The following is a 24,982-nucleotide window of genomic DNA, read 5'->3' as shown; positions in this document are numbered from 1 at the left end:
TCAAACTTGGGAGCTAAAAAATTGTCTTTTAGCAACTATAGATATTGCTACTATGAACTTTCTAGTACATGTTTTGGTGAAAATTCTCCCAACTATCCATTAATAAATCCCTGGGAATTAAATTCCTGAGGTGTAGTGTATGTCTATGTTCAGCTTTCATAGAAAATACCAAGCATTTTCCCAAAAGCTTTGGATACCAGCTCCCTCTCCTGCTCTGGTTGTTCTCTTTGCCATATTTGTCATTCTCTGTCCTTGTTTTAGCCATTCTGCCGAGTGCAGTGGTGTCACTCCATGAACAGCATCTATGGTCACCAGAATGTATAGCTTGTGGTATAGCCACACACCAGAACTCTAGCAACACACATAGTAAGCTGGCTGACCTCATAAACACTGTTGAGCAAGAACAGCCAATCATAAGAAATCATATAATCTGATTCCATTTCTATCAGATTCAAACATCAGCAAGATGCATACCTGCATTGTGTTCCATGTGTAGTAGCCTATGAATCTGTAATTTGTGATGTGTGCTCTTGCGTATGGCATGCTTCTGCATTGAGTATACAAGACAATTGAATGTAGGTGAGATGTAATCAAGATATAATGGTTTGTGCCCACCCTTCAGCTCCTCACACTTGAGATTAGCCACTTGTGTACTGAGTCATGTAACTGGGACACTCTAGTGGAATGGGTGATACTTGGATGTGTATATAGAATCTGTTGATGGTTTTTTTTGGTTTACTTGGTTGGCTTTTTTGTTTCTTTTGTAGTATTGGTCTTTGAACTCAGAGCCTCATTCTTGCTCAGTGTGCTTGCTCAGCTAGTGCTCTACCACTTGAGCCATGCTTCCAAACATGCTTTTTGCTGGTGATTTGGGAACATGGAATCTCATGGACTTTTCTGCCTGAATTGACTCTGAACCACAGTCATCCAGAGCTCAGCCTCCTGAGAAGCTAAGATTATAAGTGCATGGGCTCAGCTAGAGTCTCTTTTAAATCATGAATCTGAGTACCCTGGAATGTATTAATATTACCTCCCCCTCTGGTTGTCTCCTCATCCAAATAACTCCCCATAAGGACAGTACCAAAGTTATTTACAAATACTCTCCCCCCACACCAACTACTGGGGTTGCATTGCGAACTTGTCTGAATTTGGCATTCCTTGTCATATCTACAAAGTAGGAAGTTGATCTCTGATGAAAGGGAGCTGGACCTTATGATGCACACAGTGTCCGTGCCACCCTACTTCAGCAGAAACAAAGAGGGCTGTATAAAGCAGCAAACATTTCAAGCAGGTTAGAAACTGGATTTGGAGGTCTGGGGTTGCATAGTGGGCATAGTAGAGACCCTAGCCCTCTGCTAACAAATAGCAGTTTTCTCTGAACAGCTCTTCCTAGCCTGGATCAGAAGAAACGGGGCAGCCACAAAGCATGCTGCCTGCTGACCCCCCCTCCGCCCCCACTGTTCCCACCACCATTCTTCAGAGGAGGCCGAAATCCAGTGAGTACTTGTGACTTGTGACAGCTTCTCAATGTCCACCCTAGCCACCTCCAGAATCTCATCTGAGGGGTTCAACTCTTCACTCTCACTCTGAGGCTGAGATCTGGAGTGGACATTTGGTAGCTTCTGGAGCAAATCTACCCATTCTTCCACTATCATAAAGAGAGAGAGTCTTCTAGCTGGAGATTGGATTTGGCCAAGGGCCCCATGTTTTTGAAATACTGAAGAGAATTTATGACTTTCTGAGTTCCCATCAGCTGTTCAGATATGGAATCCTCCTTTCTTTTTTCTTCTCCTCAAGTATTTATAAATTCCCTAGGGTGGAGGGGAGATCAGGGAAATGGAGGTAAAAATGGGGACTCGGAGATAGAAATGGAGAGGAGAACATAGAAGGAGGTTAAATAACAGATGCCAAAATAGTTAGCTAGGAAAATTCCTTCTATGTCCTGCAGTACAGTAGGGTAACTATAGTCTGTAGAAATTAGGATATATTTCAAAACTACTAGAAAATAAGAGCCCAAACGTCATGAACATGTAGAACTGATAAATATTTGAGATGTAGAAGTTCTAATTATCCTGATCTGACCTCTGCACATTAAAAGCTTCTATTAGCCAAGCACCAGTGGCTCACGCCTGTAATTCTAACTACCCAAGAGGCTAGATCTGAGGATTGTAGTTTGAAGCCAGCCCAGGTGAGATTCTTATCTTCAATAAATTACTTTTAAAAAAGCCAGAAGCAGAGCTGTGGTTCAAGTGTTAGAGCACTATCCTTGAGCAAAAGGAGCCCATGGACAGTGCCAGTTCCTTGAGTTCAAGTCCAAGAACCAGCACACATAAAACAATTGTATCATTGTCATACTATAACCCATAAATATGTGCAAATATTACATGACCAAGAAAAGAAGGAACTTCCCCTTCGTAGCCCATATCTTATGTAGACAATGAGATATAGAAAAGAGTCCTCTGTCACCACACTGAAGTGTGAAAGGAAATACTTTGGGAAGAGAGGAAAAGACGAGGAAAGGAGCAGGGTTCAGGACCTACAGGACTACAGGTCAAGGTATTTTAGGGCCTTGGGATGCTCAGGTCTTTCTGGAAAGTCTTAGATCAGTACTGTCTAATACCATAGTCACTGGCCATATGTGACCTATTGAGTCCTTTCAGTGTGGCTAATTCAAAATGAAATGAATTTAAATATATGCTGGAGTTTAAAAAGAAGAATACAAAATGTCTCAGTAATTTTTATGATGAATTTATGTTGAAATGATCATATTTGAGATATATTGGGTTAAATATTATTATAATTAATTTTACTTATTTCTTTTTACCCTTTTAGAAGGTAGAAATGTGGCTACAAGAAAATTTAAAACTCTCATCTTGGCTTGCATAAGATGTCTATTAGCTACTGCTGTCCAAGATATTGGACAAAGGCCCCTGACATAAACTTCCTAACTCCATCCAATGGGGCTATTTTATCTTGGTAACTCATTTCAAGCCATGTAGGTCTCAAGAGAAGAGTAGAGAACAGAAACTAATGGCCAGAGGTCATCTTCTCAAGAAAATGGTATGAGGGGAATTGCTAGACTTGGCACTGACCCTAGAGCAGAGAGGTGACCCTTCCTCTTCCAAGGCCCCTGAGTCTGACCTATAACACATGTTGCTTTGCACTGAAGCTTCTCTCCCCAGACGTGAAGAATCTCCTCCTGGAACTCGAGACCACACCATCCCCATGCATGCAAGGCTCACATGGCTCTCCTGGGCCACCTGGCCCCCAGGTGCGTGTGCTCTGAGGGATCTGGGATTGCTGTATTCTGTTCAGAGCAAGGAGGTTCATTGGGCAGAGCCTCTGGGTATCTATCCCTCTCATTGTGGTGTGGAGCTACTTTTTCTGCTCTAGTTTACTCATAGAGAGCACAGGTTCTCTTCTGGGTAAATTCTGGACTCCCAGCTATGACAAGCCAGAGTTGTCCTGTCATACTGGATTTGGGGGTGTAAATCAAAGGAGATAAGAGTAGTTATCATTCTAAGTATCAAAAACTTGATGATAGTGTACCTAATGTAACCATCAACCCCATCTGTGGACCAGAGGTGACTACATTGAGTACAGAAAAGTAGAAGTAAGAGGAACTAGCTACCCTGAGCTCCTCTGGGCTTCAACATTGTGATGTAACAGGTCTGGCCTTCTCCACCAAAGGCAAAGAGAAGAATGAGGAACAGCTAAACTATAAGAGAAACTACTTTCTAGACAATCAAGAGACTTCATCTCAGACACCCAGTTCTCTGGCTTTCCTCGGAGAGAAACTCCATCTGGCTCGGGCTCTGGGTCTTCCACAGGAAGGTCAAAGAGGGTGCGAGGATCAGGCAGCTCCCCAAGTGCTTCTCCAACTGGGGGCATAGAAGCTATCATTCAGCTAAGTAAACTTCCTATCACTGGAAGACTATGGCAAGGCCCCATGGAGGAGACTCTGGCCTGTATTCTCCCACCAGCTTACTCTTCCTCCACTGTCCACTCAAATAAGCCATTAGTGACTGTCCCTTGGTCTTTACATACGAAGCTTATTTTAATCTTAGGGTCTATGTACTTGTGGCACCTGTTGTTTGGAAAGTTCTAAGTCCTGTTCCAAGTCCTGTTTGGAAAGTTCTTCCCTCAGATTTTTTTTTTACCTATGGCAAAGTATAACCCAAGAATCAAATCCAGCCACAGTCTGTTTTTCTAACTACAGTTTTATTGTCTGTGGATGTTTCTGGGCTACCAGGGTAGAGATGAGTAATTCTCAGAGACTAGAGTGGCCCTTGAAGCCTAAGATACAGCTGGCCATGATAGTGCACACCTGTATGTACACCTGTAATCCCATCACTTGAGGGGTAGGGGCAGGAGGCTCATGAGCTCAAGATATGGCTATGTATCAAGACTGTTTCAAAACAACAAAAGCCTAAGGTATCTGCTCTCTGGTCTTGAGTAGAGCAAGTTTACTGACCTCCGGTTTATGGGAAAAGGGTCTATCCTGCTCACTGTCTTCATAGTCTACACCAAGAAATGGACTATCTTGTATTTTCCATAAACATCTCTTGAATGCAATAAGTAGAACAGGACTTTGAACCCTGAGTTGGCTGCCACAGAGGGACAAGGAAGTCTGCAGAAAGGCAAGAGGGAAATCATGTACAGCAAGTTCCCATTGTCCCACTCGCAGCAGTCTACTGTGGTGAGTCCACAGAGCTTTTGGAAGAAAAGGGAAGCTCTGCTCACCTCAGAATAGCTGTCTACTGGAGACAGCCCAGTGGATTCCTGAGCATCACCACAAACAAAATCTCCAGCAGTTGTCTCATCACATTTGCACATTTCTAGCCCCTTTCAGTAACATGGAGGCTGAGCTGCCCAGGTGTGGGTCTGTGCAGCCATTTTGGTTCTCTTGGAACCATAGGAATGGTATGGGTACTCAAAGAGACACCCCTGAAACTGCAACATTGGTATTATATGAAAGCTCATTAGACATGTAGAATCCCCACGCTCTCCTACCCCATACAATCAGAGCCTTCATTTTAATACTGAACAACTTGTGGAGCAAATGAATTCTCTGCATGTTATAGCTGGAGGAGGTAGAGGAGGAGGAAGAAAAAGAAGAGGAAGAGGAGGAGGAGGAGGAGAATAAAAAAGCAGCTCTTTGTTGTTGGAAGCAGGAAGGACAGAACTATTTGGTACCTGGTACCCACAGAACAGCCATAGGAATTTCTAAGCCAGCTGCTGTTATGTGAAAAAACAGCTCCACTCTAGTCAGGGCCTCACGGAAGTGTGGTAAGATCGCTGAAAAGATGCTTGACGTAGTGGAACATTGCATTTTCAGCAGCTAGGATTTCTTTAAGACTCTTTACTTGCTCTTATCAAGTTGAGTGCAGTCAAAAGGCTCCAGGAAGAAAGCCAAAGTCTAGAGAGAGGATGTGTAAACCTTGAAGCCATGGTGCCACTGGAAATACAGTGCCAAGAAAACTATGGAGGAGAAACATAACCGAGAAGAGAGTGGGGTGGAGGACAGACAGGCTCCTGTAGGGGGTTTCTGAGGCCCGGCATCCACTCAGACAATGAGACTGTTCGGTAAGGGCCCAGTGCTCCCTTGCCCCCTCCCTCCCACCCCAGCAGTCCTACCTTGGTTTGGTATATTCTTCATTTCTTATCTTGATTGTGTAGGGTCCACCGGGGCTTCCTGGCAAGACAGGACCAAAAGGAGAAAAGGTATGAATCCCTCCTTTCTTTAGCCCATATCTCCTTGGTCATCCCAGCTTAGTTTGTGGGGGTGCCACTGGCAGTATTTTGCTGTAGTGCATGAAGATGAGTCCCCTGAGGATTGGCTGCTACGGCAGTGTGGGATGCTACTGGCAGATTCTGACTTAGCCTACTGGCACAGCATGGATGCTGTGACCCGCTAAGTGACTGACCAACTGACTGAGCCATAGCTCTGCCTAATTACCAGCTCTACCAAGCCTTCTGCTTCCAGAACTTCTCTCCCAAAGCAGCCTCTGCTTACCTGTCTTCTCCATCTACAGGGGGAGCTTGGCCGACCAGGAAGGAAGGTATGGTTCATGCTGTTCTGTCAGCCTCTCATGAGCATCTGTGCTTCATGTGCGTATGAGTGTGTGTGTACTCCCGGTAGGCACCAGCAAAGCTCTTCTATGACCACCAGTATCTAGATGGACAATGTTGGGACCCACCCTTTGATCTGGATATAGACTCTGCATTCAGACTTCCGCAGTCTCACAGCACCTCATCCTGCCACCCACCCTCCAAGACAAACCCTCCAAGACCCCAATCACTGACACAAAATGACTCTCACTGTCATTTGACTAAACTAAAAGTGCCAGATGGCATGTGCATTTTGGCCCAGGTGAAATAAATGAGAGTTATTCAAGGTCATAGGGACTCTGGGTGAACCTAATGTGTTATCAAGACTTCCATTAGTGTCAAAAGGGAGTAAAATAGAAGTCTGTTTGACTGGCTATGGTCAGTGGGTACTAGCCCTGAACATTTAGACCTTGTGATGAAAGGAAATGCAAAACCTTGGCCGAGAAAGATAACTGAAAATATAAATTACTATATTCCTGGCTAAATACTGTATTCAAATTGTTTCAATATTAACCTTAAACAGACTTAAAGCCTTAAACAGACCTTTGAAAGGTACAAATGACATCTCCAAACACAGCACAGTGACCATCTGCAGTGCTGGACTGGAAAGGATTCTTGGGTGGTCCCATGCACAAAGCAAAGGCCATATTGATTAGTTATGTCTACCAAGAGCAGAAACTAGTACACTCACCAGCATTTGGCATCTTTGAGCCCTTTGCTAAGCCCTTCAAATCTGTAGAATTAGCTAATGGATTCAAAAGACTCCCTAATCCATGCTCCCATTCTATGTGACAAGACTTGCTCTTCCAAAGTCCCCTTGGCTCATATTTGGTTCCCTAGAAGCAAAGACATGCACAAGCTATGAAGGGGGCCTATAGAGAATAGGAGAAGCCAAGTAAGGGTATGTTGTAAAGGAGAAATCCAGGCTTTACCCAATCCCTGCGGGAGCTCTGGAGTACATTGCCTGACAGTTATCTGTATTGAGGTGAGGGATCTGGACTGTTGGTTATTGGAAAAGGTGGTACACAAATTACTGAGCAGCTCCAATGCCTAAAAACAAACTCCATAGTTGCAGGTGGCTGAGTGCATTGTGAGTAGTTAGGAAGGTAGCTACTGGAAATGATTATGCTAAGCCTGCAAACAGATCTCAAGAGACTACCAACAGCATCTACTACTGCTCCCCACCCATAATCCTCTCATTCAACAGCACATCCTTGTGGAGAATATGCTGGAACATTCAGGTTATTAGGGAGTGGAGGTGATAAAGATTGGAAAAAAATCCACAAGTTTAGAATCCTTTCCCCAGCTGGGCACTGGTGGCTCACGCCTGTAACTAGCTACTCAGGAGGCTGAGATCTGAGGATCACGGTTCAAAGCCAGCCCGGGCAGGAAAGATCTGTGAGACTCTCATGTCTGATAAACCACCAGAAAAACAGAAGTGGCGCTGTGGCTCAAGTGGTAGAGTGCTTGCCTTGAGCTGAAGAGCTGAGGGACAGCGCCCAGGCCCAGAGTTCAAGCCCCTCCCCCCCCCAACAAAATCCTTTCCCCACTCTTCCCTACCTCTGGAGTACAATCAGACCTTGTTAGATGATACTATGTGACACTAGGGATTTAACTTACACCTAAGTGTTTCAAGCTTTTAGGTCCCTGGTCTTTAGAGTATGGGTACACCAAGACTGGGGGCCACGCTTAGAAACTCCCATACTGATATCTGAGCCCTAGATATTCTTGGAAGAAGGATAGCGTGTCCAGTTGTTCTGACCTTTGTTCTTGATTTTTGAAGGGTAGACCTGGTCCCCCAGGTGTTCCTGGCATGCGTGGGCCCACTGGCTGGCCAGGTCCTGAAGGACCCAGGGTAAGTGTGATGTGTATTTGGGGCTCATATGATGTCTGAACGAGAGTGAGGAAGATGGCGACTCCCTAGGCTTATAGTCAGTGTATTGTTTACTCAAGAGAGCTTGAAAACTGTCCACAGTTCACCAAACACTTGCTCCTTCACTTGGCCTGTGGATCTTGGTCAGTGCCATGACTCTCTCCTGGAGAAGGAGAAACGAGGACTGCTCCCTGCTTTCCCAGGGACCCTGCTGGGAACTCCACTGTGAACATGGAACATTACCATGTTCTCTTGTGGCTTCCTGAGATGGTCCAAAGGAGATTGTGTCTAGATAGCTCTTGCCAGCCATGCTGACTTGGCAGTAGGTGGAGGATGTCTGGCTGGCAATCTTATGATGAGAGAGGGGAATCATCAGATGCAGATGAAATCCTAAGGTATGGAAAACAAACATGTCCGCATTCCTGCCTCTGTTTACATTCTTCTCATTGTTGCTCACAGACTACAGAAAAGAGGTCATGATTCAGAAATTTTCCTGTGGAAGTCAGGAGAAGGCAGGGTGAATGTCACCAACTGCTCCAATTTGCTTACTGGATGGACTGTGGAAGTAGAAAATTGTTCCCCCCTCCACCCCCCTGATTTTCTTAGAAACAGTTGCAAGGATATTTCTTTCAAGAATCTACTATAAAACATCAAGTTGTCCAATGCAGCAGTCACATGTGGCTATTGAACCCTTGAAATGTGACTAGTGGAACTAAGGAACAAAATTTTTAATTTTAGTTCATCCAAGCTGAATTTCAAATTCTTTACTGGTTCAGTTAAAAACTTTCAATTATGTTTATAACAATTTGAAGGTGTGACTCCATGTTTTCAGCTATCAATTTTATGAAATTTAAATACAGAGCAAGTCTTTTGAATGGAGCTGATGCTTGTAGTCCTAGCTACTCAGAAGGCTAAGATCTGGAGGATTATGAAGGTTTGCTGTTGGTTGTGGTGGTGCTGGTGGGTTTTGTTGGTTGTGGGGCTTGAACTCAGGGCTTGGGCACTCTCCCTCAGCATTTTTGCTCAAGACTAATGTTCTACCACTTTGAGCTATAGTTCTACTTCTGGATTTATGGTGATTAATTGGAGATGAGAGTCTCACAGACTTTGCTCCCTGGTTTAACTTTGAATCACAATCTTCAGATTTCATCCTTCTGAGTAGCTAGGATTACAAGCGTGAGTCACCAGTGCCCAGCTGGAGGATTATGTTTTGAGTCGAGCTCAGTCAGAAAAGTCCACTAGAATGCATCTCCCAAATAACCAACAAAAAGCAGGGCTGGAGGTATGGCTGGACCATCAGCCTAGCAAGTGCATGGCCTTGAGTTCAAATTCCAGTACTGAAAAAACTAATCTTTTGAATGAAAATTTAACTCCTGTATTGAGATGTTCCTTAAATGTAAAGTGTGCAACAGATTTCAAATATTTTTATGAAAAAACAATGTATAATATTTCACTACTAAGTTTTATATTCATAAGCTAGTTTAGATTAAATAAAATATCTTACTAAAATTCTGCTTGCTTAGTTTTATAGTGACCTTGAAAATTGCTTTAAATTCAGTATGTGTTCATGCAGTATTTCTACTTGTGAGCCCCAGTATAAAGTTTTTTAGTAAAGAGGATGATAGAATTTCCAACTCAAGCTGGGCGCCGGTGGCTCACGCCTGTAATCCTAGCTATTCAGGAGGCTGAGATCTAAGGATCATGGTTCAAAGCCAGCCCAGGCAGAAAAGTCCGTGAGATTCTGATCTCCAATAAACCACTAGAAAACCGGAAGTGGTGCTGTGGCTCAAGAGGTAGAGTGCTCGCCTTGAGCTGAAAAGCGCAGGGACAGCACCCAGGCCCAGAGTTCAAGCCCCATGACCAACAACAACAACAACAACAAAAGTTACAACTGCAAACCATTCCAAGGGGCAACAGAGTTTTAGCCAACGAGGTTCACATTCACCCTCCCTGGCTGCAAACCTGGGATGCTAGTTTGTTGAGATATCTTAACGGGCCTCTCTATGCAAATCAGTTAAAGAGTTTTGTGTGTGTCAGCACCTCCATGCTTCTCCTTTCCCCTCCCTATCCTTTTCTAGAAAAAGATCCAGTATCACCATTTACAACATCTTAGTGAGTATCTAGTTCGGAGATCTGCTGCACTTTGGGCATTTTCATTTTATATTTGATCTCAAATATCAGACAATTACAGTATGGAATCTTGGGCTCCTGGGATGGGGCAGGGGACATTTGAGGACATCAAATTCACATGCTGCCCTAATATTATTCCTGGTTCCATCTCAGTCTTAGCCAATACTCGGTTTCTCTAAGAAATGTCACTATAGATTTTTTTTCCTTCTTTTAATTCGCACAGGGTGAAAAAGGTGACCTGGGTATGATGGGCTTGCCAGGGTCAAGAGGACCAATGGGTTCAAAGGTCAGTGTGGGGTCCAGACGGGCATTCCTAGGTCTTCTCACTAAGGCTGTGGAGCAGATGTCTACAAAGATGAGGAGGGCTGAGTTGTGAAGAATGTCCACAGATACTGGAGAGCCCAGGATGCTTATCTTTACTATGCCCTGAGATGTGGAACATAAAGATACTATCACTTCTCTCTCTTGGACTGAAAAGGTCAAGCCCCTGGACAACAGCTGGGAACATTTTTTCAGGTCTTTATGGGATCCTATAGAAACAAAACCTATTGGGATATCTGTTTACTACTGCAACCCCACTATAACTCACAGTACAATGTGGAGATAACTCAGCCATACTCTCAGGGTTTCCTTCCATTTTTGCACCATACCTTAAGGTCCTACAAGACTCATTTTAAATGTGCCTTCTGCTTTCTTTCAGGGCTACCCTGGATCCAGAGGGGAAAAGGTCAGTGTTTATTTCTGATGATATTCTATAACCTTATCTGAATTACAGCCATTCTAGCTCTTCCTGTCCTCCATACATGAGTTTAAGGAGAAATAAGGGCTTCCTGAGGCAGGTCAATAAGAGTAGGGAGAAGTTTTTATGGAAGCAGAGGCCCTGCACAAGGAGTAGATGAGCAAATGAAACTGAGAATGAACTCAGTTTGAGTGTGATTGCTAAAGGAAGGGGTACACGTGTGTCCTTAGACCAAGCTTCTGCCATACACCGTCTCATTAGTCAAAGCAAAACCAATACCAAAAAGAACATGGGGGCACATTTTGAAGGGGTTAAGGGAAGATGGGACCAAGAATGTTCTGTGAGTTGGCCTTTAATGCAAGAGGTCTTTGGGCTCCAAACAGAAGGTAGATCACAAAGCATTCCTTTTCCAGGCAAGCCATCTAACATCTCTGAGTCTATCATTGTCTGTAAAATGAGTGTGTTGGCCTACAGAGCTTTGGAGTTTGAATTGTTCCAATTCCTGCTCCTTCCCATAATATTAATTCACTGACTCTCTGGTTTCCTCCTAGGGATCTAGAGGTGCACCGGGTGACTTGGGTCCCAAAGGAGAAAAGGTAATGGCCAATCCATAGAAATAATAAACTACAATGAAAGTGGCGGCCCTTGTTTACCCTATCTGTGACTAGATGGACTGATGGGCCTCCATCTTAAAAATGGATGATCTTGGTCAGCCATAGTCCTTCCGAGGGTTATTTTAGAGGTAGTCACAATATTTGTTGCTCTATTCACAGGGTTTCCCAGGATTTCCTGGAATGTTGGGGCAGAAAGTAAGTATCTACATAAAGTGAAAATAGGTCTCAGGGAAAAATAATCAGTTCCTTCAACAAATAGAGTTGTACCTTTTTAGTCCCTCAGGAAATCAGGAAAGGAGCAAAAGTTTAATTGTAGAAGGTTCTGGTTTGAGGTGGGGAGGAAGTTGTCTTATACTTTGTGGCAATAGTACTAGGAGGTTCTGAGATCTCCCTCCAGTTCTGTGAAGGAAAAAGGCCTACAATCCAGGTGGAGAGAAGTCCTTCCCGCGGCCCCCCTCCCATCCCCTACCTCTTAGAGGGCTGTGGTAATATTGAAAAGCAGGAAATTTTGTGACAAGGGACTTAGATCTGAGTCACAGGTGCTTAAGGACCCTTTCAGCCCACAGTCCCCAGAGGAAAGTCTAGGCATATTTGCCTTAATGACACTGCTGTCTAAACTCACTTCGTTTGTTTGTTTTTTCCAAGGGTTAATTTAAACAAGATTTTGCTAGGCAGCTAAGGTGGGGCAGCTTAAACTCACTATGTAGCCCAGTCTGGCTTTTAACTCACGATTCTCCTATCTCAGCCACCCAAGTGCTGGGATTGCAGGTTATGAACCATCACCTCTCCCCCCCTCCTCTCTCTCCACCCACCCACCACTGTATCTTTCTGTCTGTCTGTGCTCTACCACTGAGCTATATCCCTAGCCCCTGATGAAACTCTTAACAGCCTTCTTCAAGGGAGACATACATACCGATGGAGGGATACAGGATTATTTGAACTGGATGATAGCAGACTTTTTAAAAAATAGTTAAATGATGAAATATTTGTAGTGGTGCCGTGCTTGTGACATGACCTAAATTTAAAAAGGAGTTGGGACTAAGGATGTACTTTGATGGTAGAGCACTTGCCTGGCATGTCAAGGGCCCTAGGTTTCATCCCTAGCACCACAATTAATCAACACATAAAGAAAGAAAAGGAAAAAGGAGTCAGTTACAGGTTAAGAAAATAAATATTCAGGCTGGGAGGGTGGCTCTTGGTAGAGTGCTTACCTTGCATGCATGAGGCCCTGGGTTCCATTCCTCAGCACTATATAAACAGAAAAAAGCCAGAAGTGGCGCTGTGGCTCAAGCGGTAGAGCCCTAGCCTTGAGCTGAAGAGCTGAGGGACAGTGGCCAGGCCCAGAGTTCAGGCCCCATGACCCACAATAAATAAATAAATAAATATTCAATCAGTAGTATGCAGATGAAACAAAAAGTTTCAAAGATGATAGTGGACCAACACATTTTTAGAAACTTTTACTTTGAGTTAGGGGGTCTGAGGGAGGTTTGGGGCAAGGTAAGGGGAGATGGCAGAGGAGAGAGAGAGAGTGAGGGAGGGGAGAATTCCATAAAAGACTTTTAGAAGACTGTATAGTATGGTTTCTAAGCCCCACGACCATGTTTTAAGGCATTGACATTAGAAATTGTTATTTTAACCTAGGCCTCAGCCTATTACAGTCTTATTCAAACATGCCAAACATGCCAATAGATGCTTTCTTACCATTTTTAATTTTTAATGTTTTGAGTTTTTTAAACTACTTTAAGATGTTGTTGATTTTTTGTGGGTTTTTTTTTTGGTTTTGAAGTATTTGGATAGCATCTTGCTATATCTGCCAGGTTGAACTAAAACTTGATATCCACCTACCTCAGCCTCCCAAATGCTGGGATTTCAGCATTACAGGATTACACCCAGGAGTATTTTTAATTATTAAAAGTTTTCCATAAAGTGTTAGTCTTCAAACTTAAATAATTTTATCTGGCTGTAACCAGTCAGTAGAGCATATTTAAATATTTTCAGTCTTTGTGAATCAATTTACCATGATCTATCATCACTACCTTAAGCTGTCAGATTCTGTTTTTGCTACCTTAGAAAAGGTGTTATATTTTTTTAAATAGATTAACTTATAAGCAAGTTAAAGGAAACATTAGAAGAGAAAAATCATTTTATTTAAAAATATTTAGGCTAAGTTTTCATTGAGCACAACAGGGAACATCAAAGGATCATAAATTACTGTAAAATTAAGCATGACAGTGTCTCTGGCCTCTGCACTATTTACTAGACTTGGCATTGAAAGAGTTGTCTTCCCTTTTTATGGGAGGCTGTTTTAAGACAGAGCTGATATGATAACCATAATTAGGTCTTAGGAGAGAAATTAGATCAAGGAATTACTGGCTGCTTCCAGCTGATAGAGAAGGGCCACACTTCCTTCTCACAATCTTGTAATATTTTTATATTGTTTATACTGCTATTTCTTCTAGCCAAAAAAGATTTACCTTGGTCCTTTCTAAAATTGTGCAAAGCTCCTTTTGACCACACAGAATCCATTCCACTTTCTCATACTCTTTCATGGCTAAGAATGCTGAAGGACACCACATGTTAAAGAATATATGAGCTTCAACAATTTGTGGTATTGTAAGATGTTAGTGACTTGGTTAGTGACAAATTCATTATGTTGGCTGAGCTGACAGGCCATTCAGAGCTTTGTATTTGATTTTTTTAAATTAGCATACATTAGTTATATGGGGAGAGATTTTATTGTGGCATTTCTATACACCTTTATACCGTATCCCAATCAATCTCACTTCCTCTACACTCTGCCTGCCCATTCCCCCCAATTTCTCAAAACAATTTCAACAGTCTTCATTGTTATATTTTCATTGTTGGAAGTAATGCATTTGTATTCAACCTTCTTCATCCTCCTTGTTTTATACTTGATTTTCATTGCATGTTGGCACTCTCCAGAATTTTCCATTACATTAGATCTCTGACTGCCACATGAAAAAGAGCTTGGAGGTATGTTCTTCCTGATGGCTGGTGTGGCTGTTCATGGGTGCTTCCGTCTGCTGACTAAGAGAAATACTCATGGCAGTTATCTCTAAACTTACATTGGTGGTACATTTTGGGCTGCAGGAGGATTACTGGAGGTAGTAATAATTTATCCTTTGTGTTCATGATCCCCCAAAACAGTTAAGTGGGGCTGAAATCCCAGAAGAACATGGAGAAGAAGGAGAGAAACTAAGCTGGTATGATAGCTCTTGATTGGTTGGAGAAGCACCTAGGGGATTAAGGAAGCACACTTCTAGGAGAATCTCTGACCTAATGAACGAATCAATTCCTTGATGGATTTATGATAGAATTATTGGGAGGTGATAAAAGTAGGAAGTGAAACCTAATTGGAGGTCTATGTGTCCTTGAAGAATGTATCTTTCCCTGCCTCCTTCCTCTATTCCCTCTGTTTCCTATCTACCATGAGATGAGCAATCTCTACCACACATTCCTGCCACTATAATGCTGTACCTTGCTATAGGTGCAGAAACAATGGAGCCAGCTACAGTGGGCTGAATTATGAGCCAAAATAAATCTTTCCACCCTTATTTAGTTAAAATGAGGCAAAAGTAACTAATACAGATGGAGAAATTATTTGGGGAAAGGTTGGCCTTGAGCTATGAAATTCTTCCACTGGTACACTGTTTCTGATTTTCCAACACAGAGTTATATTCAATGAAGAACATATTTTCACTGTTTTATAAAGTGCATATTCAATAATCACATTGATTGTTTGGATACACACACATATGAAACATTTCTTGAAACTCGAAACATATACTTGAGATATCTCTCCCCACAGAATCAAATGGAAGTGAGCTGAAATTCAAAGCCATGTTTACTTCATATATAATCTTAAGCAAAAGCCATGAAAGAAGCATAAACTTCTATTCTGACAGTAGGAAAAACTGTGTCCAATCTACTGTGTCAAAAACCCCACCAATTCGATGTGGTACTGAAAAACAAAACAAAGCACTATGTAATATTTAAAGTAAAATAAAATAGCTCTTTTCCCAGTCTAAAGTGTCCCAGGCACACACGTGGTTAAAAGACAGAAGCTTACCATTTTTTTCAAATAGTGGTTTGTCTCTCTTTTGGTCACCAAAATATCTATTGCCCATAGCACTAAGTAATCTACTCAGAGTTACCATCTTTCTTTTCTCTTCCTTGAAAGATGAGTCTGCCTTTCATGTGGCTTCACCGCTCTGCCCAACTCCCAAGGTGGCCCATCTAGAAAAGACTTAAAATGATCAAAAGACCGTCCTCAAGCTAAGAATTTGATAGACCAATGTACATATGCCACTCCACACACTCCAATTTTTCTTTCTCTTTCCAGGGTGAAATGGGCCCAAAGGGTGAACCTGGTATAGCAGGACACCGAGGACCCACAGGAAGACCAGGAAAACGAGGCAAGCAGGTAGGGATTCCAGGGTTTTCTCCTACCCTCTGATGGAACTTTCTGACCAGGTAGGTGTTGGGGAGAGAGGAGAATGAGTCAGTCAGAAATGTTCCATAACCCCAGATTCTAGTATCCGAGGGACGCTGTTTCCAGCATCTCAAGCTTCCTAGGATAGATACCGCTGAGGATAGAATGCTCCTCAAGCCAACCGCAAGAGTGAATCTTCAGTTAATAGGAAAAAAATCCACCTTAACCAAGCAATGAGGAGTGGAAGAAGTTGGATAATTTACTCAAATTTACAGTATTCCAAACACAAAAGGGCTCTTGGAGGATGATCCCTCCAGGCATTTCTCAGCTATCAAAACATCTCCAGGGTCTCATGGCAGGATGGAATTTCCCCACAAAAGTCCCAAGTTGTAAGCCATCTTTTTTTTTTTAATTAGGTTTGTTAAGGTTTCAGGAAAATTGTTTTGGTCAACAGGCTCCTATCTTAAACCAGGCAATTAAGTTAGGGAAAGGAAAGAAGACTCATTTGCCTGGGCTAATGCAAGAACTATCTTGAGTTATCTCAGAAAAACTTATGGATTTTTCTGTAGTGGGCAAGTACTCCTGAGAGATATATTGTTTTTTGTTTGCTTGCCTTTCTTCCTTTTCTCTCCCTCCTTCCCTTTCTTCCTCCTTCCCTTCCAATCTCCCTCCTTCCTTTCCTTCCTTTTTGTAGAGAGGATCTTACTATGTAGATCAGGAACTCACAATCCTCTTCCCTGAGGCTCCTGAGTGCTAAAATTACAGGCATATATCACTACACCTGACCACATTACTCTGTGTGTGTGTGTGTGTGTGTGTGTGTGTGTGACCACATTACTCTGTGTGTGTGTGTGTGTGTGTGTGTGTGTGTTCCAGTCCTGGAGCTTGAACTCAGGGCCTGGGGTCTATCCCTCAACTTTTTTGCTCAAGGCTAGTGCTCTACCACTTGAGCCACACAGCTCTATGTCTTGCTTTTTTGGTAGTTAACTGGAGATAAGAGTCTTAGTGACTTTCCTGTTCAGGCTGGCCTTAAACTGAGATCCACAGCTTTCAGCTTCCAGAGTAACTAGAATTATAGTTCTGAACCACTGGTGCCTGTCTCATATTACTTTTTTGATGTTTGTTGGTTTTTTATTTCAAATAGACATCTAAGTTCAGCCTTATTTAAGTAATTTTAATTCAAAACTAAATGAATACATGAATATATATACTTTTGCAACTTTTAATGTTAATGATTTTCAATATGTTAGAAGAAAAATATTATTTTGAATATACAGTAAAATAGTTTAGCAGGCCGTGATAATACATGCATCTAATTCCAGCACTTAGGAGGCTGGGGCAGAATGATCTTTCGTTCAAGGTACATGGTGATGTTTCATTGCATATATACATTAAAGAATGATCAAATGCGGCTAATTAACATACCCATTTCCTGGAACATTTATTATTTATCTATATTGAGGATATTAAAAATCTATTTTGTTCATTGGATTTTTGTCTTCCTTCCCTTTATGCAGTCATCACAGAAAATTTAAGAAATCATGAAAATAGGTAGAAAATCATCAAAAGACCCAACACTGAGGAACATATATGTATTGTTGGTGATTCTAGGGGGATTTTATATACTTCCTGTCAGATTTCTTTTTATTCATTCAAATTGTTTCTTTTAAATTCAGTATGTAGTTATTTTTAACTTAAAATTACAATGTGTACATTTTTTCTTTTCTTTCTTTCTTTCTTTTGTGTGTGTGTGGGGTGCCAGTACTGAAGTTTGAACTCAGGGTCTGGGTGCTTCCCATTAGCTCTTTTGCTCAAGCCTGGTGCTTTGAGCTGGGTGCCAGTAGCTCATGACTGTAATTCTAGCTACTCAGAAAGTTAAGATCTGAGGATCATGGTTCAAAGACATCCTGGACAAGAAAGTTTGTAAGACTCTTATCTCCAATAAACCACCAGAAAACAGGTGGTGGTGTGGCTCAAGTGGTAGAGCACTTGCCTTGAGCTGAAGAGCTCAGGGACAGCACTCAGGCCCAGAGTTCAAGTCCCACAACTGACAAAAAAAAAGGTCTGTTGCTTTATCTCTTGAGCCATAGCCCTACTTCTGGCTTTTTGATGGTTAACTAGAGATAAAAGTCACATGAACTGGGCTGGGAAGGTGGCTCAGTGGTAGAGTGCTTGCCTTGCATGCATGAGGCCCTGGGTTCGATTCCTCAGCACCACATAAGCAAAAAGAAAAGCCGGAAGTGGTGCTGTGGCTCAAGTGGTAGAGTGCTAGCCTTGAGCTGAAGATCTGAGGGACAGTGTCCAGGCCCAGAGTTCAGGCCCCACAACCGGACCCAAATAAATAAATAAATAAATAAAATAAAAACTAAGTTTAAAAAAAAAGTCACATGAACTTTCTTGCCCAGGCTGGATTTGACCCATGATCCTTAGATCTCAGTCTCTTAAATTGAAAATTGATAGGGTTATAGGCAAGAGCTACCAGTGCTGCTGTGAAGTTTTTCCTATTAATATTTTTAAACACCTTTTTTACATATCCACATCATATGTTAGTAAGTGAATAAGCAATAGATTGCTTGAACAAGCGAGGACTACTTAGTCTATAGAATGCTGCAAAGGGAACATGTTGGGGTGCATAGCTTTTTCCATTCTTCTCATCATTTCCTTTGGCTAGCTCCATGGTTCTCAAATATTAGCTTACATCAGAACCACTGGGAGTTGTCTGATTTCAAATTCCTCACAGCAGCTACAATAGTTACAGTTTGCCTCTTGGCTTCCCAGGGCCTAGGCCTTGTTACCAAGACTATGAAACAATTAGCCTGGAAAGAACTGCTTCAGCATGGGTTTTATTTTGTGTCTTATTCTGTGGTTCTAAAAGGAAGTCAGGGTTCAAAACCATGGTAAGAGAAAAGCAAAGGAGGGGATAACAATGCTTGATAAGAAATGTACTCATTACCTTACTCATGTAACTGTAACCCCTCTGTACAGCATCTTCACAATAAAATAAAATTAAAAAAAATCATGGTAACACTGAAGCTAATTATGGTCTTTTCCTAGTCAATTTTGAAGTGACACTGGTTCCCATCTTGTTAATTCAGATTTCAACAGTAACTTTTGAAGCTACAAAATTCTAGTCTAATTTCAGTTTCACAACTGCTGGCATGGTCATGACTTTACCATGATGCCACAGATACCTATTCCCTGAAAGCATGGTCGAGAGGAAAAACTGGAGGGGAAATGATTCATGTTTCTTCTCTCCCAGTCATTTCTATCCAGAATGTTCTATGCTTGTTCTTAGCTTTAAAAAAATTAATTAGACTTTGCCAGAGAACCACACAGACATCCAGGTGCAGAGAACAAAGGAAGGTTTATTGCCTGGAAAGGGGGCTGGCAAGACTCCTTCTCACAAGAGAGAAATGAGAAGAAATACCAGCTATTTTCTGGGGTAACCTATATAACCTAGGGGGTTTAGGAGAGGCTAGAAGGGGCTAGAAGGCAGAGACCCTGGTGTGGACGTGTGGGCCAGGGGCTCCATCATTGCGGACTAGGATTTATGGCTGCTAACTAAATAGTAGATAAGGGGTCCTGCAGCTGCCCAGACCTGAAGGTCACTCTAAGGGGCTCTTGTTGCCTTATATGGTGGTAGCTGCCCCAGAGAAGTGCCATTGCAAGATAAAGCGGGTTGAAAGTTGATTAGTTACTGCCTTTACTACATAGTGCTGCCTAGGAAGGGAGCATGCTAAGCTGTGGAGAAGGGAAGGGGTGGACTAAGCTATGGGAAGGGACTCATTTCACTAACACTTGTACTTTGAGAAGCTTATTGCTTCTGTCCTCTAGTCCATTTCTAGGGAGGTGTTTGACCACATTGGGGAACACACAGGGGTGAGTCAATGAGCTCAGCCCTCCTACAAGATGAAGACAACTTATGTGTCTACTTAACAGACACCTGTGTCATTTGCCTTGGCAGCCTACCCTACTCCACTTTTTTTTTTCAGTCATGGGGTTTGAACTCAGAGCCTCTCTGTGCTCAAGCCTAGTACTCTACTACTTGAGCCACAGCGTCACTTGCAGCTTTTTCTGAGTATTTATTGGAGATAAGAGTCTCACAGACTTTCCTGCCCAGGCTGGCTTTGAGCTGCAATCCCTAGATCTCAGCCTCCTGAGCTAGGATTGCAGGTGTGAGCCACTGGTGTCCGGCATCTTTTTTCTTTTAATCTTGAATTGATTTTCTACTGTAGAATCTATATCTAGTATTTTCTGGGCCAGTGACATGAAGACTTTCTGAAAGTTATTATGTCAATTCAAAACCAAGAATCAAAATTCCTGAATAGCCAGGTACTGTAACTTATGCCTGGGATTCTAGCTATTCAGGAGGCTGAGATCTGAGGATCATGGTTCAAAGCCAGCCCAGGAAGAAAAGTTTATGAGACTCATATCTCCAGTTAACCACCAAAATGCCTGAAGTGGAGCTGTGGCTCAAGTGGTAGAGCACCAGCTTTGAGCAGAAGCCAAGTGAAAATGTAAGGCCTTGAACCCCAACCCTAGTACACACACACACACACACACACACACACACACACACACACGTGGACGTGGACACATACATGCACCTGAACTAGGAGATATTTCAGTCTAAAATTTCCAACAAGAAGGATTTAGAAATCACTCATCTGTCTCTTCAGTTTCTTTTCTTTTTTTTAGGGGGGGGGTCAGGTCGTGGGTCCTGATCTCTGGGCCTGGGCACTGTCCCTCAGCTCTTCAGCTCAAGGCTAGTGCTCTACCACTTGAGCCACAGCGCCACTTCCGGCTTTTTTTCTTTTTGCTTATGTGGTACTGAGGAATCGAACCCAGGGCCTCAGGCATGCAAGGCACGCGCTCTACCACTGAGCCACCTTCCCAGCCCTCTTCAGTTTATTTTCAAGGAAGCTGAGGGAGATGGTATTGCTTGTCCAAGACCCTTCAGCTGAGCCAGCTTCAAGCCAAGTCAGAGTGTGGTGACCAGCATTTCCCCACATAAATTCTCCCCGTCACTATTCGGCTTCAGGCCATGCTTCTGTGCAGGCTCAGGAAAGCAGCTGTTGTCTTTATATCTTAAGACCCTCCAGGTAAGGAGGCAGAACAGCTTCTTCCAGAGATATCCCCCAAATTTGTGGCAAGTAAGGAATAGGATGGCTTTTCCTGGAAAGTTCTGCTTAATGAGTTTTGCCAAAGACTCTTCTGAGCAGGTAACTGATAGGCAGAAGACTGTTGCACCGCTGGTGTCAGAATCAAGGAGCATTTCCAGCGCCTTCAAGCTGTGTACTTCCTGTGCTCAGAGCCAGCTGACCTGGCTGTTAAAAAAATAAGCCTTTCCCATGGCTATATTAAGCTGGTGTGACTTCCTTTGCTGTTCTGGGACCCATCCTGGTGACTGGGTGGAATGCTTCCGCTTGGGCTGAGGCTTAAGTAAGTCCTCCATGCAGAAGGAACTGGAAATAAACTGACCTCACTGGTCCCCTAGTGAGTGGTCAAGAACTCCCCAGGCATTATAACCAAGGGGGCTCCAGGGCCATATTGGCAGGATAACAGCTCATGTGTTAACCATTTTGCTTGGAAATGAGTCCCTGGTATGCAGAGTCTCAGGCTTGGGGACATTCCATCAGGTGGGTAGCTCACAAAGGCCCAAGTGGTCTGAGGAGAGCCAGGCCAACAATGTTAGGGATTAATTACTGTCCTGCCTGGCAAGGGCAAGAGTCTGCTAACTAGCAGGCTGCTGTGGGGCAAAGTTATAGCACACAGCAGCACTGTTTTCTGGGGTTATTCTAAGCAATCCCTAAGGGGGGGGGATCAAGAACCACATCTTTGTTCTTGAAGCTCTCAGAGCATGCAGAGAAGAGGACATTCCTAGGCAATAGCTGTAGCTGCTGCTGTGTTCCTCGAAGAAACCGGGAGCTCTTTATTATGAGAAAAAGACAAAACCAGACCATGCAGGTGTGCTGATCAGCTTTGCTTTGTGTCTTTTCACCTCTGAGCTATTTGGTGGCCTCACAACAAGCCTATGTGTGTGCTTGTTGTCCCCATTTTACAGAAGACAAAGGTGAGGCACAAAGCTGGGCATAGTGTTACACAACTGTAGTCTCAGAACCAGAGGAAATGTGAAGGGAAGACCAACTTGAGCCACATGACAAAATCCTGTCTTAAAAACCAGCGAAAAAAAACCCCTCAGGCACCAGTGTCTTACACCAGTAATCCTAGCTACTTAGTATAAGGGATAGAAAATAGGTAGGTTTCATTAGGTAGCTGATGAAGAGAACACCATGTGATATACAGGCAGGAAAAGAAGTTCATTTACTGAACTGCTGCTACTCTGCACCATGCGTGGTGGTGATGCATGTCCAAAAGGGGCAACTCACCCCCAGGCCAGGACTTATCTAGGCCAGGGACAGGAAGTGGTGTGGCCACACTGGCTCTGGATGTGACCTCAGGGCCTGGGACCTGCCCATGGTCAGATAGGAGGCGGAACCAGAGGCAGCCTAAGATGTGACCTAGCAGGAGGGGGAGGTGACTGCTTCCAGGTGTGCCAGTTACCTAGGTAACACAGATACTGGGCAGAAACTTAGCCAAGAGGTAGGGAGGTATCTGCACAGGACCTGTATGGCCTAGGGCAGACCTTACACTTAGGGGTTTGAGGTCTGAGTACCACGTTCAAAAACAGCCTGAGCAGGAAAGTCAGTGAGACTTTTCTCTTCAATTAACCACCAGAAAAGAAAAAAAGCCAAAAGTGGAGCTCAGGGACAGTGAGAGCCCAGGCCCTGAGTTCAAGCCTGAAGACCAGCACCAAAAAGAACAACCAACCAACCAACCAAAAACCCCATATAAGCACCAAGCAATGACATGCATTCCCCAGGGTTTCCCAGTTGGGTGAACTCTGTTGAGTCACAGATCCCTTCCCTTCGTATTGCCAGCTTCTTCTTTCCCAATTGGTCTGGGGAGGGGAGGCAAACAGCTGATCCAGCTTAGTGGAGCTATCTATGTGTCATGGACAGACATCGATGAAATGACTATGCTGATAAAGTCTGTGACCTAGACTAAATGCCTGTTTTTGATCATGAGGATCACAAAAGACAAAAAAAAAAATCTGGATCAAGACTGGAATTTCTGTCTATGCCCTGCTTCCAGGCTGAGGAAGAAGCTAGGTCTCTCCAGAGAGCAATGCGTAAGGGGGAGCAGCTCTTACGGTGAATGGAAGTGGCGTTGACTAACAGAAAGCCCCTGAATTGCAGCTGGCCTCTGCTGTCCCTTTATGCTAAGGATTTGCATAAGTCCTTTCACTCTTCTGAGTCTCTGTTTCTTAATCCATGCTAGGGCATGACCTGGTTCTGTTCAACTGTCAGGAGCTACACCTAAGTTAGATCTGCAAACTTGCAATCATTACTATAATCTCCAGTGTCACTTGTCCTAAGCCTTTTAGGAGCTTTTTGGATGAGCTTGTGGCCTTCCCTGAGCTCTTGCTCCTAAGTGCTGGATGGTAAGGGAGGAGGCTTGCCATACCATGTTATCATAACAGGCTCCATTTTTTTTTCTGTCAGGGACAGAAAGGAGATAGCGGAGTCATGGGCCCACCTGGCAAGCCTGGGCCTTCTGGTCAACCTGGCCGTCCAGGCCCTCCAGGACTCCCAGGCCCTGTATCTGCAGGTAAGAACTGTACTGCTTCACTTGACCTATAGAGTCGCACTACTAGCCAGCTTCCTCAGAAGGGGCACAAGAATGTGCCAGCAAAGCCCTGCCTTGTATTTCCAGTTAGACTGCCAGAGGCCCTGTAATAAATCATAATTTCTCCATGATTTGACTCATTCAACTTTTACGCAAGAGACATTAATGCTATTCTGGCTTTGTTTTAGTATTTCAGAGAATAGATAGAGAAAAGACCCAGGGGAAAAATTATATTGTTTGTATCATTTTATCATATATCATTTCACTGGTGGTGTCATTTCACCTTCAATGAAAAAGGCACATATTTTATCATCTAACATCGTATTCTAGAAAAACATGTTTCATTGCTCCAAAGAATCCTCTTAAAACCAGGAGTAGAGATGGTTTTGCAGAGTTTTCTATCTGATTCAGTGGGACCCAAGAGTCCTTATTTGCATTGATCGATAGGAGAGATTTACTAAAAAGAAATCAAAGCCTATTATTGAGAAAATAGGTATATCATTACCTTTTAAAATATGCTTAGCTAAGCCCTTTATTTTATTTCCTTGTCTCTCAGAGCACAAACACATGATCTGTATAAAAACACTCCCCAGTCTGTTGTCAGTTACAGAGGACAGCAATAGAGATCAAGAGAATTTTTATTACAAACTTTTTCTTAAAAAATGAAGATATAAAGACCCAAGTATGCATTACTCCCTTGTTTATGGGATGCATGTTTGCAGCCCTGTTATGGGATGGGCATGATGTTCCATTAATATCTATTCCCTTAAAACCTTTAAACTAAATTAAAGTTGACTTCAAGATTCCAGTCTACCGAGATGCCAGGAAAATTCAAATTTCAAGCATTATTGGAGTTCTTTCCACTTCTCCAACTGCCACAAAAGGGTTGGACAAAGATGCTATTGAATTATAGCCAAAAATATCAAGAAAAGTATCTCTCACTTTTGGTCTATCCTGTTCATGTGGTTCTTCTGTTGTCTAAGATGGATGGACATTGCTGTCATCTTGCCTCTTGAGTATCACAGCATTTCCAAGACTGAGAATCCTGGTCTCTTTAGCCATCTACCCAAGGAACACCACAACCATTCTTTTGGTGTTTTTGTTTTGAGACATAGTCTTACTATGCAGCCAGCCTGGCCTTGGACTCATGATCCTCTTGCCTCCTGAGGACTTGGACTACAGGTGTGTAACACCACATCTACTCACAACCATTCTTTCTAAAGCCGTGTTTCTTCCTATCATTCAGAAGGCTGAGGCAGAAAGATGGAGAGTTAAGAGACCAACCTGGGATAAATATCAAGACCCTATCTAAAAAGAAGAGAGACAGAGACTTAAAGACAGAGAAGAAAGAAGGAAGGAGAGAAAGAGAAAGA

General features: G+C 43.0%; 1 protein-coding gene across 3 annotated transcripts in view; it reads left to right on the top strand.

Moving 5' to 3' along the window:
* Colq (collagen-like tail subunit (single strand of homotrimer) of asymmetric acetylcholinesterase) overlaps nucleotides 1-24,982 on the top strand; it is a 63,679-nt gene that overhangs the window by 27,195 nt on the left and 11,502 nt on the right. For 2 of the 3 annotated variants that reach the window (XM_013022127.1, XM_013022128.1), the window contains exons 2-12: nucleotides 1,384-1,496; nucleotides 3,170-3,271; nucleotides 5,680-5,724; nucleotides 6,036-6,062; nucleotides 7,895-7,966; nucleotides 10,338-10,400; nucleotides 10,815-10,841; nucleotides 11,405-11,449; nucleotides 11,627-11,662; nucleotides 15,831-15,911; nucleotides 23,486-23,591. In XM_013022127.1, coding sequence (XP_012877581.1) covers nucleotides 1,384-1,496; nucleotides 3,170-3,271; nucleotides 5,680-5,724; nucleotides 6,036-6,062; nucleotides 7,895-7,966; nucleotides 10,338-10,400; nucleotides 10,815-10,841; nucleotides 11,405-11,449; nucleotides 11,627-11,662; nucleotides 15,831-15,911; nucleotides 23,486-23,591 — 717 coding nt within the window. The remainder of the gene's footprint in view (nucleotides 1-1,383; nucleotides 1,497-3,169; nucleotides 3,272-5,679; nucleotides 5,725-6,035; nucleotides 6,063-7,894; nucleotides 7,967-10,337; nucleotides 10,401-10,814; nucleotides 10,842-11,404; nucleotides 11,450-11,626; nucleotides 11,663-15,830; nucleotides 15,912-23,485; nucleotides 23,592-24,982) is intronic. The other variant, XM_013022129.1, reaches the window with a different exon arrangement.

Source organism: Dipodomys ordii, unplaced genomic scaffold (assembly GCF_000151885.1).
Source record: "Dipodomys ordii isolate 6190 unplaced genomic scaffold, Dord_2.0 Scaffold60, whole genome shotgun sequence".
In the NCBI taxonomy this organism is placed as follows: Eukaryota; Metazoa; Chordata; class Mammalia; order Rodentia; family Heteromyidae; genus Dipodomys; species Dipodomys ordii.
This window is presented reverse-complemented; position numbering and strand designations above follow the sequence as displayed.